Source organism: Phascolarctos cinereus, unplaced genomic scaffold, assembly GCF_003287225.1.
Source record: "Phascolarctos cinereus isolate Bilbo 61053 unplaced genomic scaffold, phaCin_HiC Scaffold_4;HRSCAF=312, whole genome shotgun sequence".
Lineage (NCBI taxonomy): Eukaryota > Metazoa > Chordata > Mammalia > Diprotodontia > Phascolarctidae > Phascolarctos > Phascolarctos cinereus.
This window is the reverse complement of record NW_027555847.1, coordinates 394,114,326-394,132,948: the sequence shown is the minus strand read 5'-3', so window position 1 is coordinate 394,132,948 and position 18,623 is coordinate 394,114,326. Positions and strand designations below refer to the sequence as shown.

The following is an 18,623-nucleotide window of genomic DNA, read 5'->3' as shown; positions in this document are numbered from 1 at the left end:
AAGTACTTGCCTCAAAGAATTGGAAATTGAGGTGATGCCCATTAATTGCAGAATGGCTGAACAAGTTGTGAATGTAATGGAATACAATTGTAGAATAAGAAATGATGGACAGGTGGATTTCTGAAAAACATGGAAAGACTTACATGAACTAACGCAAAGTGACGTAAGCAAAACTAGAAGAACATGGTACACAGTTATCAGCCATGCTGTGCGATGATCAACTATGATTGACTTAGCTCTTCTCAGCAATACAATGTATTCAAGACAAGTCCAAAAACATCATGATGGAAAATGCTATCCACATCCAGACAAAGAACTGATGGAGTCTGAATACAGATCGAAGCATACTATTTTCACTTTCTATTTTTTGTGTATTTTTTCCTTTTGTTCTATTTCTTCTTTCACAATATGACCAATATGGATATATGTTTTACATGATTGCACATATATAACCTATATCAAATTGCTTACCATCTTAGGGATGGGTGAGGGGGAGGAGAAAATTTAGAACTCAAAATTTTAAATAAAAATAAGTGTAGGGGGCAGCTAGGTGATGCAGTGGATAGAGCACTGGCCCTGAATTCAGGAGGACCTGAGTTCAAATCCAGCCTCAGACACATGACACTTACTAGCTGTGTGACCCTGGGCAAGTCACTTAACCTCATTGCCTAGTTGGGGGAAGAAAAAAAAAGAAAGAGAATATCCCTGATCACTTGAGTGACCTAGATCATACCAGAGACCAAGAGCTCAATCTGTGTGACCACTTAATCCTGGAAAAGATTGGTAAATATCCCACCTGCCTATTTTGGGCAATGGAGAGTGGCCAAGTTCTCACTGTCTGCCCCTCCTACCCCTGTGCTGCGGCTGTATACCACGCAGAGCATTTAGCATCTGGACAGGCTACCTCTAGCTAAGGAGATTAATGGGTTAGACCAGATGGTCTGTGAAATTTGATGATTCTCTAAGTAAGCAGAAGCGGTCCTTAAGATGCAGCCCTTCTCTGCTGCCCAGGCCAGTGGCAGCCAGGAGAGAGACCTGGGGGTTCTGGGAGAAAAAGGCATTTGATGGGTGCCTTTGTATCCATGCTTGTGTGTATAGATATCCTAAGTCTTGTTGTTATGATCACCACAGACTCCCAATGGGGAGGATCAGCTATGTCTTCACTGCAAAGCTGTGAGACCAAAGGCCGGGTGTGGAACAGGCTGCAGTGAACCAGAGAATGCTTCAGTTGATTCTTTTGAGATATCCCAGGGGTCAGTTTTGCATACACCCTGGGGTCTCACAACCACAGACTTTAATAATTACAATAATAATAGCTAGCATTTATATAGCACCTTAAGGTTGGTACAGAGTTTCACACATATTATCCTCACAACAACCTTGGGAGGTAAGTATTCTTATTATCGCCATTTTGCAGGTGTGGAAACCGGCAGAGATTAAGTGGCTTACTCAGGCTCACACAGGTGGCAAGCATGTGAGGTAGGGGGTATACCCTAAATGCCGTGTAAATTTTGTAAAAAGTGAATGGAGAGCCTATGCAAATAGTGACGTAGGAAAAGGAGAGTCAAGAGTCATTTGACATAAGATAGAGCTCTGTCCTGGTGACCAACAAAGACTCAAAGTTAGGTAGGATTCATTGTGTACCCACTGGTTGCACCCAAGCTGCCACACAGAAGCCTCTTTGGTCAACAGGGGCTCTGCAGAGTCTCAACTGTTACTTCCTTCTCATTATATATCTTTCATTGTTGTATCTTATCCTGTTTCTCTTACCCCAAGTGGGTAGGAGGTAGGTGCTAAAGTGACCCAGTTTACCACCCCCTTGGGATTGGGTATTGTCTGGGGCATGTTTAGACCTCTTGGGGCAACTCCCCACGTGAGCAGATCCCCTGAGGACCGAGAAGGCCCCGTCCTGATCTGACCTAAATCTACAAGTTTCAGGATGAACTGAATTGACCTTGGGAATGTAGCTGGCCTGTGATCCCTCAGCTCTGGCTCTTAGTTTATGAAAGCTTTAGCCCTTCTTTCTTTAGGGCGTTTAGGTTCCAAATACGACATTAAAATTTTCTCCTACATCTGTTTAGGGCAAGGGTGGGCTATGTGATTGTCAAGGCCTAGGAATGAGAAGCAGGAGTGTCCTTAAGCAAACAGTTGAGCATCAGAAATATTCTCTTTGGTCAGCATCTGTTTACCTTAGAACTATGACTTTCAGAATCTGAAATTGCAGTGATTACACATATGATGGGATTATCCTTTGCTTCCTAGTAAAATCTCACTTAAACCTGCCATATGTGGAGGTGTGTGCATGTGCATACGTGTCTGGAAGTATTTGCTGGTAATGGTGTTGGATACCTTACAAAACCAAATGAAACATTTTTCAGAGACAGGTGAGGATTTCCTTTTCTGTCACTGTGAGAGGCATTTACTTTCAACAAATATTCTTTGCATTGTAGGTTTTGCCTAATTTGTCACTTTCACAGCTTTGAAAGCAGTCCACTTATTAATAAATGCTTTTCTGAACATTGCTTTGTACTATCCTTTCTGGTGAGAGTCTATTGTAAAATTAAGTGATGGGAAGAACTGTATGACTACTAATAGCTTGTTCTGTGCTTTAAAATCTTTTCTATAGAAGCTTTATAATTGGGGCTTAGGAGATAACAGAAGACAGTCAGCCTGGGAGAAGCCAGGACCAGGAGCTCAGGTAGGCCTGTAGGCCTGGGAGAGCCTAGAGGGAGTGGGGTTTGAACCCAGGTTCTCTCCCACAAAAAAAACATAAGGAGAGAAGGTGGTAAGAAATGAACAATGAGGGGCAGCTAGGTGGCGCAGCAGATAGAGCACCGGCCCTGAAGTCAGGAGGACCTGAGTTCAAACCCACCTCAGACTAAACACTCAACACTTACTAGCTGTGTGACCCTGGGCAAGTCACTTAACCGTAATTGCCTTAAAAAAAAAAAAGGAAAAGAAATGAACAATGAGCCCACAGAGATGAGTCTAGATAGCAGATGGCTGTATCAATAACCAGCAATGACCAAGGGAGATGTTCACTATGACTAAATTCTAGTTCTGCCTAAACAACTCTGGAAATCACAAAAGCATCAACCATGAAACTTAAAAGGTTCCAAACCTCTTAGGAAATGAAAGGGGAGGGCTTCCCAATGGTGCCCCAAGCCAAGATCAGGGGCAAGGAATCAAGAAATTAGGACACAAGAGTAGGATCCCAAGAACTAGGAGGTTATAGCATAATAAAATGGCACTCTTTTCTTCATATTACCTTGGGAAATGGTTAGCATATGTCAGAAACAGTTGTTTCCATAGAGATTTGATGCAAAAATACACACTCAAAACTATACTAACTTTATGGCTGTTTCCCTTTCTAAAACCAGAGCTAATGTTTGGAATATTCTATAACTTATAGGGATTACTAAAAAGCACAGGAACAGTATTGAGAACTAAGAGACACCGTGTGCTAGCCCAGGTTTGTTGGCTGAATGACTCTGGGCACTTCAAGGTCACTTCTCTGGGACTTAGTTTCCACATCTGTAAGACGAGGAAGTTGGCCCAAGAAGATGCTTCCTCCTCTTGGCCCGAGAAATACTTGGAGAGGATGGAGTTCAGGACATACCACCCACTAGTAGATGACTGACTTTCCTCTCCAATATATTTGCTTTGTTCCAAGGCTTTAGCAAAACATTAGAACCTTTGTTTTTTTAAACCTAGTTCTTAGAACAGACATTTATAAATGACGGTGAAACGCTGTCTTTATCATTGTAACAGAAGCTACCATTGCCAGGAAAACCATTCTGGCTGCCATACCTTAGGCAACAATCGTGATTTCTTCAATGTATATATTCTTGCAAGGTCTTCCCTTTGTTGTTTACATGGACTGGGTAGTGTTGGTTTTGACTTGGCGCTGATGAACTTCAGTTATTACAAGTTCAATTAGGTTTCTGTGCGGTTTCTAGCTCCAGCTTATTCCTGCCAGTTCCCAATTTTCTTGTCCTTGCAGTCACCCATCATCTGCACCTGAATAAACAGCTGTCACCGAAGAGAGAGCACTGTGGGTCGAGTTGGAGTTTTTTTATTTTTTTTTTCATCTTTGGTCAAAGTGCCTCTATAAGTTGGCACAGCAAACCACAGCTTAGGCTACAAACACCAACTAACAGAGTAGTAAGTTGCCCAGCAACAGAGACTGTAAATACTCCCTTTGAAATTTAGGTTCGGTACAATAAGTTTTTCTGTGGCCAAAAGAGCACTGGTCCATATTTTCAGTTTTTCTTTTTACACGTTCACAAAAATAAATTCACACGTAAGTCCTAGGAGTCATCAAAGAGCTCTGTGACCCCAGCCATATTGACTTTTTTGGCCCTCAATTTCTTTCCCTTTAAAATGATCTCAAAGGTCACTTCCAATTCTGATATTGCAAGATTTAGAGACTGGAATGTCACAGCCCAAAAAGGTATTCTAGGGCAAACTGAAGCTACCTAATGTTCCAGTGTGAGTTTTTTAAATCCAAAATTGTACCTCAACACAGTAAAGACAAAAAAAAAATGTGATCTTTGAAATAAAGGCTAAAATTTACTTTCAGTTTTAAAAATAAATAACACGATAAAAGTAGGTAATTTGATCATTATATTGCACTTGTCCTGAAGTTTTATGGTAAAATTCTGTAGTTAGGTAACTTCAGGATCTGAAGTCACAGTGGTTTCACCTATAATAGGATTATGCTTTGTTTTCTAATATCACCCATAATTGCTCTGTGTTTGTGTTTGTACACATGTGTATTTGGAACTATTTGCTGCTGGTGGTACCAGACACCTTATAAAAGCCCTGTGAAACATACCTCAGAGAGAAAAATCTGGGAATTGTAGTATTTTCATTCATACAAAAAAAAAAGTGTGGGGTGGGGATGGGGAGAGAGGAATTCCTTTCTAAAAGCCAGGCCAAAAAGATATTCCCATTGCCATAAACCTCAGTCTGATCACAGGAAAAAAGACACAGAATGCTTATTTGCAATCAAGAATTCAGATATGCCATGACAGGCACCAGCTCAGTGACCCCTCAGAACCTACTGGTTCTCAATCAAACCACTGTAGCTGGGAGCTAGGAGTGAATATTTGAAGACTATCCCTGGTGGTTCCCACATTAGCAGTGCTGCACCTTCAGCAGGGTCAGTGGTTTTCATGTTCCCCTAGTATTCCCAGGCAACTCTCGGGTGGTCCTGGTTCCTCATTTCCACTGATGACTTCTGTCAGTGACCATAAATGGCCTTTGCCTTCCAAAGCCATTGCTTATAAGAACAGATACAGTTGGGGGGGTGTGGGGTGTGTGGGAGAGAGTGCGCAAGATTTTTTTTGTGTGTGTTATTAGAGTCCACCTTCTCAGTTAATCAAAATATTCAGTCATGTGAATAAGTTGGGCACCATGCTGTTAGTCTACAGCACAGCAGCGGCTGCCCTAATGCATTTTAACTGGCCAAGATTTCAATTAATGTTAAAAGCCCCAGAGGGAACCTGAGAAGCTTCTCCTCCCTTCTCCTAGCCAGGGCTCCAGAACAAGAGAGGAATTGCTAAGGATGACTTTTAACCTCCCCACGATAAAAGTTCCTCTAAAGACAGCATTTGGAGTCAAGACTGCCATGTGTCCCCGCTCTCCCATTAATTGAGATGTCAGGGAACCAATAAAACAGAAATAATTCTGAATCGAGAGACAGGACTTTTGGTTTCTCATTTCATGATTACACAAAGCAGCATACAAGCACAAACTGATACGTAGTCAATGGGCAACCTTGAGAGCACATCGAATTCTGTATTGGATAACCTGACAATTAACCACAACTATCACCTCTGTCCTTTCACAAACTTAGACTATGGTCTATGCTGTCCCACTGCCCTGGCCACCATTACCTTGCACTAGACCTCAGCTGTTGCCATGGATGAATCCAGGCTGCTGAACCTGTCCTTATCCCTACCCCCAGGCAAGAAGAGGTACAATGGGATAGCCTCCTCCTGCCCCAAAGGGCATAACCAGAGCCAGGACTACCACAGTGAGGATTATTCATGCTTTTGATTTTCTGTGCCAATGGCTCCTTAAATATGGATGATTAGGGACTGACTATAGCACAGAGTACCCAAGTAGTGGGGAAATGAAGCACAAAGTACAGATCAGAGTCAGCAGAAAGTAATCCAAGAAGGCTTCCTGGGAGAGGTGAGTTTTGAGGAAGGGCAAGGGCACGATATGGCAGACGTGAGAGGGTATTCAGATGGAAAGAATGGCATGTGCAAAGGCACAGACAAGCTTAGATCTCATCTGATAGGTATCAGGGGAGCCACTGGTGGGCATTTGAGGAGTGGGGGTGATGTAATGGAAATGGTGTTCCAGGGCTTGCCTTGGGTGGAGCTGGGGAAATAGAGCACTGACTTCTGACCTCATTTGGTTTTCAATGCCCACTATTTTTCTGTTTGATTACCCTGAGCCATCATTTTATTTTTGTGCCTGTGACTATCATCCTTTAAAGTCTTAGGTCATAGACACAGAATAAGGGAATTAATTTTATTTAGATCTTTTAAATTCTAATCAGGGAATGTTTTTAAACAGGATATGAAACCAGGTACACAGGGCTGTCAGTTGCTAGGAGGGTGTTGTGTTTACCATTTGGGAGGAGGTACAAAGGAAATCAGTCTTTACAAGACTCCAGGGCTTCTGAAAACTGGCTCTGCCAAAGTCACATACAGGTCATGTCTACACAGAACAATTACCCACTTTTCCAGTTTAGCTGTCACCTTTGATCAAATTAACTAGAAAGTTGGCAGATTTCTATTGCCTCTTGCAGCCCCCACACACCCTACTTCCCCCAGTTCACAAAGGACTATGAAAAGAAAATGGGGGGGGGGACAGAGAAGCTATTCTTAATACTTTGAGGGCACCATCATAGAAGGTATCTGTGACTTGCCTACCCATCATAGAAGGTATCTGTGACTTGCTTACCCAAAGGCAGAACATGAGGCTGGGCTGAATTGACCCTGCACCTGACTGTGTGAAATCTGTTCTGTTATTTATATTCTTAAACATTACTAAGCCAGTGTTTTAGAGTTTACAAGGTGTTTTAGACACATTCCCTAACTTGATCATAAATGTGGATCATTAGAACCAATGAACTAATTTTTAGACAAATAAGTTGAATAAAAGTTCCTTGAAGACAAGCACTGCTTTAATTTTGTCTTTGTATTCCAATGCCTAGCATGGTGCCTGACACATAGTAAGCACTTAATAGGCATGGGGTGATTGATAAACTGATTGATAAATTGAAGATGTGTTGACAAACTACTCAATATTCTATGCCCTTGGGTTTAAAACCCATTGCTACTAGATCGGATTTCCTGATCATTCACAGAGATACTATTCAGAATTTTTTGTGTAAATGCTGCCTTGGCAGAATCTAAATATATGTGGTTTTTTGTAGAAGGTAAGGGTGAAAGGAGGAGATGTAATTTCAGCAGCTACTTGAGTGACAGAAAGAAGATGGCTGAGCCCACCTGAAAAGAACAAGAAGGTAAAGGCTTTCTTATGTTTAGGATGCAGACAAGGAGAAAGCTTGAATGTGAAAGTGCGATGATTAGATGGAAAAGCACCAGATGATTTTGTGCCAGACAAAATTAGGGAGAAGGAGCCAGTACCCCGGAGAAGGCCAGTAGAAGACTTGAAAGGAGAGATTGAAAGTCCTTTAATGATGACCGTAAGAAGCAAGTAGAGAGCCACAAATGTGAAATCTGGAGAGGAGCCAGCTTTGAAGGTCCATGGCAAACAATTATGTACATGTGTATATATGCATGCATTGAGAGAAAGAGAAAGAATAAATTTGAAATAATCAACAGATTAGAATTAAACAATAGAATTAAAGGGGATTGGGAAATATTTCCTGGAAAAAAAATTTAGCTGGGACCTGAAGGCAGCCAGAAAGTCAGCCTGAGGAGGAAGAGCCTTACTGGCATCAGAGAAAATGCCCCCAGCCTTGGGAGATAGAGTAAGTATCTTGTTCAAGCAACAGCAAGGAGATTGGTGGCACTGGATCATAAAATATGTCAGTGCTGGGGGGATGAAAAGTATAAGAAGACTGGAAAGGTAGGAGGAATGGGGCTGGGTTATGAAGTGCAGATAGTTAGGAGAGGCTTATGGCAGAGAGATCAACCAGTTGGCTTGTGAAATAGTCCAACGTGAGAGGCTATAGGAGGATAGTGCAGCAGTGTCAGAGAAGGGAATGAGCATTAATATGGCTCCCACTATACAGCAGGCACTTTACAGATATCTCATTTGCGACAGTAAGGAAAAGAGCCGGAACATGAACTTAGCCCCTTTGAGCCTAAGTCTCATGGTTCTTCTGTCACATCACACTGCCTCCCAATTTAACTTGTCAATGACATAAGTACGCGGTTAGAAGACATAGGAATAAAGTCTAGAAAAATCATATTCAGAGAGTGAGGGTACAATAACACGTAAGCACAGGTAGGCCTTGTGTTCAAATAGGCTTTTATTTTAATCCTCATGTTGAAACCTGGCATCCCACAGTTCCTCTGACTGATCCTTTCAACCAATCGAATAGAGTCACAATAAAAGGGTTCAAAACTTCTGGGTTTCAGAAAACTGATTTAACATGGCCATATCCAAGGAAGATACTTACATTTTATTTTTTATTTTTTTGTAAAAAAGAAAGAAAGAATAGAAAAGAAAAAAAAATAGCATGCAAGAGTGGCTGTAGACAAAACTGTGAAGCAGATAGAGTTTGTCTCTGCTGCCCTCCAACCTGCCTATTCCCTGCCCATGTCCAGTCCTGTCCCCCCACACCTTTAGCCTGTGCCCAGGGTCCCTACTATGCTACTCTAGCTACAATTACCCTTTCCTAGGCGGTGCCCTATTTTTATAGAAACATAAGTTTAAAAGGTTGGGAGAAATTTTAGAAAACATCAAGACCAAACCCTTCATTTGACAGATGAAGAAACTGAGATGAAGAAGTGAAGAGACCCAAAGTTGTACAAGTAACAACAGGAAAAGCCTGGAGGAAAATGGCAGTCTTCTGCCTCTGGGCCCAGGGTTCATTGTACTACATGCTCTGAACTGGTCCATTCTGTCAGCATTTTCCTCCCATCAGCATTCCCCAACTGTTTATAAGTAAAAAAATAAATTAATCCATACTGAAGTATCATTGATGAAGCTAGGTAGTGCAGTGGACAGAGTGTCAGGTCTGGAGTTAGGAAGACTCATCTTCCTGAGCTCAAATCCAGCCTGAGACACTTGCTGTGTGACCCTGGGCAAGTCACTTACGCCTGTTTGCCTCAGTTCCTCATCTGTAAAATGAGCTGGAGAAGGGAATGTAAAACCACTCCAGTATCTTTTGCCAAGAAAACCTCAAGTGGGGTCACAAAGAATTGGACACAACTGAAATAACTGAACAATACAAAACAAAGTATTAGTAGTAGTAGTAACTCATATTTATGACCAATAAAGCTTAATGTGTGATCCTTCCCAGACATTTAACAGTGTAAAATGCTTAACACAAAGCAATGACTCTCTAATGGTAGAATTCCAGGTTCTAAGGAAGGAGCTCTTAACTTTCTTTTGGGTCATGGACCCCTTTGACAGTTTAGTGAGCCCTAGCCATGCCTTCTCAGACAAGTGTTTTTAAATGCATAAATCAAAATGCACAGAATTACTAAAAAAACCAATTAGGTTGCATTTTTTTTAACTTCATGGATGGCAGGTCAAGAAGGGGAGTTTTTTAGGGCAGGCAGAGTAGCTTTCCCAGTATTCTGGGAAGCTCCTGCTCTTTTACATCTGAGTCCAATCAGCACTGTGTATAATCATTGAAATGAAAATCATTGGAATTGGTTATCCCAGCATGTGTTGGAAGAAATGGGCATGTTTTACCTGCAGAGATTTTGGATAGTGGGGGATAGGCAGCTAGGTGGCACAGTAGATAAGAGTGCTGGGCCTGGAGTCAGGAAGCCTTATCTTTGTGAATTTAAATCCAACTCAGACACTTACTAGCTGTTTGATTGTGGGCAAGTCACTTAGCCCTGTTTGCCTCAGTTTCCTCATCTGTAAAATGAACTGGAGAAGGAAACAGCAAACCACTCTAGTGTCTCTACCAAGAAAACCCCCAAAAGCGGTCGATGAAGAGTTGGACATGATTGAAACTACTGAACAACAGGGATAGGGACCTAAGTTCCTTTAAGCACACGAAGGGCCATAATACAGAATAGATATTACCTTTATTCTATTTGGTCCCAGAGGGCAGAACCAGAAGCAATGGGGAGAAACTGTAGAGAAGCACATTTAGGTTATATTTAAAGAAAAATTACTGAACAATTAGCTGTACAAAAGTGGAAGGGGTTGTCATCCCTGAAAGGCAAGTGGGAGGCTGTGTCATAAAGGGAATGCTTTTTCAGAAATGGGATGGTTGAAAGGCCCATTCCAGTTCTGAGATACTAGGATTCATGTGTGGCTTGCAGATTTAGTCTCATTTTTTCACAATCACCCCCTTATGTAATAAAAAAGGAACAAACATGTCATTTCCCTAAAAGTGTTCCCTACTTCTTATTGGTCAGTAAGCCAGGCTGGCAAAACATAATTTCTCTGTCATTATTGAGTACATTACTGTACTTGGGAGGGAGGAGAGAGAGAGTGTGAGTGAGTGTGTGTGTGTGTGTGTGTGTGTGTGTGTGTGTGTGTGTGTGTGTGCTGCTGTCTCCTCTTGTCCCACTGGACCAGCTTCTCTCACAGACTACTAGCCTTTTTCTGTGCCAACTGTAATTTTCCTACTATTTCATTTGTCACTGGCAGTGCTATCCCCAGTTTTAACTAGAAAATGGTTTTACAAACACTCCTCTCTGGCTTAGGTGTTCTCTAATCAGACTCTTCCATGGATCCAAAACACTTGATGCATTGTGGGGAATGATACAAGTGTGTTGACTCAGTGGAACACCCGAGATGGTATGATCAGCCTGTATAAAATGAGCTCAAATTCCCTTCTGAGTCACTCACACTAATGGGAGAATTAACTGTGTGTCCCCAAGGCTTATCAGGCAGTGCGGCGATGCTCCACAGTAAGCTGGATTTTCACATTCTCAGGACTGCCCAACAATGTCCAATTCTTTGACTAGCCCCTACATCCCTCTACTTGTTCTCTTCTCTTTCCATTGCAGAGGGAAGTCCTGCAGAACAATTACTTTTGAACAATTTAAAGAAGCTCTGGAAGAACTCTCAAAGAAGCGATTTAAAGATAAGAGCAACGAGGAGGCTATCCAGGAGATACACAAACTCATCGAAGGAAAAGCCCCGATAATATCAGGAGTGACGGTATAGAAACACATCATGGGGCTAGATTTCAAGCTTTACCTGGCAGGGGGAAGGGTGGCTCCCCTCTAGCTGTGCTTGGGATGTAGGGTAGAGAGGAATAGCCGGGAGGAATGGGCTTGCCTTCACGTACCTATGTCACAACTCTGAGTCATGGTAGAGGAGGAGAAGGGAGGGAACTGGGAGGGAAGTAAAATGAGGAGCAATGGACATGGGGCGGGGAGGTGCACTAAAGGACAGGTGAGGGGCAGTGTTCACTCACCTGACACCGCCTGGTTACTTCTCCTTCTGACATCCTGGCATCGGATGCTGGCATAGGACCTCTGAGGCCCAAGGCTATCTGGGAACCATGGGACCTTAACCAAAATCCACTTTACCTCTGGGCAGGTCCTCATCTCCTCACACTTGGAGCATTTTAATAACCTGCTGGTGGGTCTGCCTGCCTCAAGTCTCTCCCCACTCCAATCCATCCTCCATTCAGCCACTAAAGTGATTTTCCTAAAGCTTAAGTCCCCTACTCAGTAAACTCCAGTGGCTTCCCATTGCCTCCGGGAGCAAATACAAAATGCTTTTTTTTTTGGCATTCAAAACCTTCAAAACCTAGCCTCCTCTTACCTTTCCAATTTTCTTACACCTTACTCCCTAACATGTACTCTTCGATCCAGTGACATTGGCCTCCTGGCTGTTGCGTGAACAAGACATCTCTTGGCTCCAGGCATTCTGTCTGGCTGTCCCCCATGCCTGGAACGCTCTTCCCCACTCCATGCTGACCAGTGACCTCCCTGGCTTCCTTTAAGTCCGAACTAAAATCCCACCTTCTATAGGAAGTCTTCCTTCACTCTTCTTAATTCCAGTGTTTCCCCTCTCCCCAATTATTTCCTATTTATTCTGTATGTAGCTTGCTTTGTATATATTTGTTTACAGATTGTCTCTTCCATTAGATTGCAAGCTCCTTGAGATCAGGGACTGTCTTTTGCCTCTTTTTGTATCCCCAGAGCTTAGCATAGTGCCTGGCATATAGTAGGTGCTTAATAAATGTTTATCGAATGAATTAATGAAAATGACATACGGGCAGGATTAGCATCCCTTCAACAACATGACTATCACTTAAACCCACTCAAAAGGACCTTCTCAACAAACGTTCAGTCTCCATAGTATTCATGCTTCATAGCCAAGTGAGAGCTAGACATATCGCACTAACATTTAGTCTCATCTGCTCCTGACTGTGTGACCTTGGGCAAATCACTCCACTTCCTTGGGGCTCAGTTTTCTCATCTTTAAATGAAGAGGCTGGGCTAGATGAGGCTCCATGGCCCACAGTGTGGCTATCTTCTGGACCTTCTGATTTAATTTTATTTTTTTAATAGAGGTAGCATGGAACGGTGGGATGTGGGTGGTTACAGTGGATAGAATGCCAGGCCTGGAGTCAGAATGAATCATCTTCCTGAGTTCAAATCCAGCCTCCGATACTTATTAGCTGTGTGATCTTGGGTAAGTCACTTAACCCTATTTGCTTCAGTTTCCTCATCTGTAAAATGAGCTGAAGAAGGAAATGGCAAACCATTCCAGTATTTTTGCCAAGAAAACCCAAAATGGGGTCACAAAGAATTGGACACAACTAAACAACAATAAGCAGGGTGCAGTAGAACAGAGGTATCAGAGGGCAGGCTGCTGAGCGTTATGGGAACCCAGATTAAAACGTAATTGGGAAATATTTTTTAAATAAATCAAAATACAACTGAACAGAGATAATGTTAATATGTAATAATATGTAAAATGTTCATATGGGATAATGTTAATAATATTTTATAAGTTTTCATGTTTCATTAAATATTTCCCAATTCTATATATTTTTTAAAAATTAACATTCATTTAAAAAAATTTTGAGTTCCAAATTCTCTCTCCCTCCTGTCCCCCACCCCACCACTTGAGAAGGCAAGCAATAGATATTGATTATTCATGTGAAATCACGCAAAACATATTTCCACATTAGCCATGTTGCAAAACACACACAAAAAAAACCTCAATAAAAGTAAAGAAGGTTTTAAAAGTATGCTTCAATATACACTCAGAGTTCATCAGTCCTCTCTCTGGAGATAGATGGTATTTATCATCATGGATCCTTGTCTCAGATCATTATCTTGACCCAAGTAGCTAAGTCTTTCAATATCTAGTTTTCTAAGACAATATGCACTCCGCAAGAATGCTCATTGTGGTTTGGTGGCTCCTATTCTTGTTTGAATTTGACAGCCCTTACAGTAGATGGTTCTAGGTTTTAAGTCAGAGGTCCTGGGTTCAAATCCTGACTCTACTACCTACTACCTTGGGCAAGTCACTGAATTTCTCTCATCCTGTTTCCTCATTTGTACATTGAGTTGTGCTCAATCACCTCTTAATCTCATAAAATCTACAATCTGTGACCGAAACTAGCATTTTGATTAAACTTCAAGCACATTTGCAATGAGGACCTATAGATTTTAAGGGAGAGCAGGAATTAAGTACTGTCTATTCACAGAAGAGTGAGTAAGCAGTTGTCTTTGTTTTGTTTTCCCCATCCATGCTGAATATTAATCTGCTTGTGGAGGGTTTCAGTCACTCTACTACATAATAAACAAGGTAGATGGGTTACCAGCTTGCTATAATTTGAAGAGGGAGGACAAGTCCTTTTACATCCTCCTTTCTAATACCTCTCTTTATACTAGTCACTGATAACTGAAAATCTACCTTTTATTATCTCCCAGCTTTGTCCTTTGTTAAAATATCCTTGGGAAGGGTAACTTCCTAAATCTTTCAGTCATTCATCCCTCAGTGCAAACGAATCTGCTGGACTCTTTTCTGGGAGCAGGCTCTGTAAAATAAGTGGTTAGCAAAGTATGAGAGTAATGAGCAATTGATGTTGAGGGGAAAACAAAAAGAAGAGGAAGAAAGATTCCAAGGATGTTGATGAAGACAAATGCAGACTTAGCAATCTGGCACCGCCTGTTAGTATCAGAGGACAGGGAGAAGATTAACATTTCAGACACTGAGCAGCTAGAGTTGAACCCAGGAGAGGGCATGAGGAGCTGATATAATGACTGATAAGCTACTGAGTCTAACCCCTTCATTTTACAGATAAAGAAACTGAGGCACAGAAAGAGTAGATGACTTGCCAAGAGATGCACAGCTTATAAGTGCTTGAAGTGGAATTTGAACCTAAGTCTTTGTGACTCCAAGTCCATTGCTACCACTAATACTCAAAGTGTGGTCCAGGGACCTTTGGGGGCTCCTGAGACCCTTTTAGGGGATCTGCAAGGTCAAAACTATTTGCATAAAATATTTGACATTGTAATTTCTAATATGGTGAATATTGATAGATAGGACAGAAATAAACAAATGGTCTTTGAGGGGTCCTCAATAATTTTGAAGAGTACAAAGGGGTCCCGAGGCCCAAAAGTTTGAGGACCACTGTACCACACTATGCTGGCATTTAAGGATACCACTATCTTAGATATGTCTAAGAAAAGATTGGGTCAAAAAAGGTTAAGTCCCTGGGTATTTCTGGAGGGTTAGATAGCATTTCATAGCATCCTTGAATTCTGAAGAAGATAAAATAAAGTGTTTGTCTTGAGGTTGACTCCATTCATTTCAGTCTTACTTGACCAGGTTCCCAACACAGCAGTAAATTCTAATTTCACTGTTGAGTTCACCATGTCCTGGCTACTTTAGCCAATCTTTTTTTCTTAAACTGGGCCCGTTTAGATTATCACTGGGGTCTTTTAACATTCAGAAGTTGGGGGAGCAACAGAATTGTCCAAAAATGCAGTGAGCTAAAATTTTGTGAGATAATGAGTTCTTTGTCACTGGAAGTGTTTAAGAACAGGCTGAACGGCCATCTGTCAGGGATGTTGTTGGATACATAACAAGTTTAAGTGCTTTTATGCCATAATTTCCTTTAAGTCTGTAGATACATTACTATCCCCATTTGCAGATGAGGAAGTTGAGACTCAAAGGCTAAGTGAACTTGCCCAAGGTCACTAGTGGCAGAGTTTGGAGAAGAATCCAGATCTCCTTCCTCTTACTCCAATGCTGTATTTTTTTTCCTCCTCTGCACCATAAAACGTCTTCCAAGAAATATCTGATGGCTCATCTGACACTCTCAGACTGGAGAAAACCTGGTCAATGTCCACAGTCCAGATCATTCAGAGCTCCATGTGGTTTGTTTTGCTATATAGCCATACACTATGGCCAACTGGAACCCAGCCCAAGATGAACACAGAATAAAGGATTCAGAATTAATGTAGAAGCATGCTTATGATTAGTGTAAATTTCTGAGAATGAAATATTGGTGCAGTAAGCTGTATCAAGTTATACATGACATGAAACCAAATTAATGGATTTTCCAGGAAGCACTCTATTCTACTCAATGGATTTACCCAGTTTAGTCATCATAGGCCAACCTCACTTAGCACTGCACTTATTAACCACTTCTGGCTATGGGTTTTCTCAAAACCTATTTCTATGCTATATACATGTATAATATACATATATATACACATACATACATATACATATGCATGCCATTTCTATGTCATCTGTACATATACATGTATACACACCCATTTATTCAGTCTCTTAAAATATTTTAAAATTTCATTTAAAGTTCTTTTTAAACTTTGAGTTCCAGATTCCCTCTTCCTTCCCACTCCCACACCTATTGAGAAGGCAAGAATTATGATATAAATTATACACATGAAATCATGTAAAATATGCTCCTATATTAGCCATATTTTTTAAAAGGCAAGAAAAAGAAAGTGATAAAATTATTCTTCCATTTCCACTCAGAGTTCATCATTTCCTCTCTTTGGAGGTGAATAGCATTTTTTCATCATGAGTCCTTTGGAACTGTCTTGGATCATTGTATCGATCAGAGTGGCCAAGTCTTCCACAGTTCATCATTACAACATTGCTATCACTGTGCACAATAATTTTCTGTTCTCCTCACTTCACTTTGCATTAGTTCATTTAGGCCTTGTCATGTTTTTCTGAAATCGTTAATTCATTTGTGAAACATTTGGGTACCAATTATGTACCCCAACCTTCCCTGAGTTTGCCTTCGCCTTTCTTTTTTCATCACTCTTCACTTTAAAAGTTTGGCACTTTGCAAACCTTAAAAGGGCTATATAAGTATTCGCTGTTAAGAATAAGCCCAGGCAGGACAATAAACACTAATCCTTGCACATAGTCTGCAAGAAAGATAAGATGTACCTAACGTGACTTGTGAAATAGATGATGCCTAAAAGAATTATTTTGCAGTGAATTCAGCAAGCATTTAGTAAGCACCTACTGTATGCCAGGCACTGTGCTTGACATTGGGGAGACAGACAATAATAATCAAACACTTCATGTCATCAAGGAACTTAAACTCTATTGGGAGTAAAGGGGATGGGATTTTACTGTACTTTAGATTCTCGGTTCCCTTCTCATTTTGTTTTTATAGGACACTGCGTATTTGGGTAAGACATGTTTCTGTTCTCTTAAGCAATTTGTTTGGGATGGAAGTGAAACAGCCAAAGGATGTTTTAGGGTGGTGATGGGAGGGAGGGCAGGAGTTTGTAGAAGGGTTATTTATGTAGGTTAGGCAAATTCAAATTTCACTGGTTGGGTAGAATTTTTTGGGGGGGCTAGGCAATAGGGTTAAGTGACTTGCCCAGGGTCACACAGCTAGTAAGTGTTATGTGTCTGAGGCTGGATTTGAACTCAGGTCCTCATGACTCCAGGGCTGGTGCTCTATCGACTGCGCCACCTAGCGGCCCCCCAGATAAGATTTTGAGAGCCTAAGGTTTCTGTTTGTTTTGAACAGTATTCACCAGGATTATTCTTAAAGACGACAGACTAATAAAATTCCTAAAAATATAAGCTAACGTATAGTAGTAGATCCATGACAGACAGACATGGTGGAGCACACAATTTTTGCTGTTTGGTCTTTTGAGTGGTATCTGAGTCTTTGTGACCCCATCTTGGGTTTTCTTGGCACAGATACCAGAGTGGTTTGCTATTTCCTTTTCTAACTCACGTTAGAGATGAGAAAACTGAGGCAGAGCTAAGTGACTTGCCCAAGGTCACACAGCTAGTAAGTGTCTGAGGCCAGATTTGAACTCAGGAAGATGAATCTTCCTGACTCCAGGCTCAGCACTCTATCCATTGCACCATCTAGAGAGAGTTGCAAATTCAGTACTTTTGGGGAAGTACAAGTTCTGAGCTTCCACTGGGCCACAGAATCAATATCATTCAGTTTCTAAAGTCCATGAGTTCAGGCTTTGGTTGGCCTCAGAGCTGAGGTTATTCTGGGCCTTTGCCATCCTTCCACTTCTAACAATAGAATACATAATCAGTACATTTATGCCATCACTCCTAATACCACATGCTATTTTCTCATATTTTAAAATGCCCATTGCCTAGGTTCCAAACTAATTAGGAGACATGGATTGTCTAATAAAAGCTATTAAGATCTCTTCTACCCTTTTCCCTACCGCCCTGGAAGGCCCTTGAGGTAAATCTTTTTTTTTTCTTCTTCAGGAGGCAATTTGGATTAAGTGACTTGTCCAGGGTCACAGAGGTAGTAATGTCAAGTGTCTGAGGCCGGATTTGAACTCAGGTCCTCTTGACTCCAGGGCTGGTGCTCTACCCACTGCACCACCTAGCTGCTCTTTTTTTTTTTTAAATTTTGAGGTAAATCTTTAATGAAAAGAGGGATTTGAATAGACAGAAATGAGGCAGGGTGGGGGGAGATATCCATTCCCACATAGTCCTATTATTTGGGATCTTCCCCACTCATTTCTGCCTATTCAAATCCCTCTTTTCATTAACAATTTACCTCTGGGGTCTCCCCCTCCTCCAAGGAGATTTCCCAGAACCCACAGGTTAAAATGATGTCCCTGTCCTCATAGTTATCTTATCATACTCTTCTTTACATCTATGCATAATAAATAGTTCAGTTGGTACAGCGGATAGGGCATTAAACTTGGAGTCAGGAAAACCTGAGTTGAATCCTGCCTCAGACATTGGCTAGGTGCGTAACCTGGACAAGGCACTTAACCTTTGTCTGCCTCAGTTTCCTCACCTATAAAATGGGGCAAATAATGGAATATCTCACAGGGTTGTTGTAAGGATAAAATAAGATAGGTAAAGGGCTTTTAAAATCTCAGTGTTATAGAAATGCTATTATATTGTTGTTGTTATTACTATTGTTATGTACTTTGACATTCCACCAGATTTTTAACTCTTAGAAGCTAAAACAGAGG

The 18,623-nt window shown here is 41.3% G+C and overlaps 1 protein-coding gene across 1 annotated transcript in view; it reads left to right on the top strand.

Moving 5' to 3' along the window:
• TPPP (tubulin polymerization promoting protein) overlaps positions 1 to 18,623 on the top strand; it is a 140,739-nt gene that overhangs the window by 112,225 nt on the left and 9,891 nt on the right. Inside the window, exon 3 of the mRNA XM_020985662.2 lies at positions 11,193 to 11,346. Coding sequence (XP_020841321.1) covers positions 11,193 to 11,346 — 154 coding nt within the window. The remainder of the gene's footprint in view (positions 1 to 11,192; positions 11,347 to 18,623) is intronic.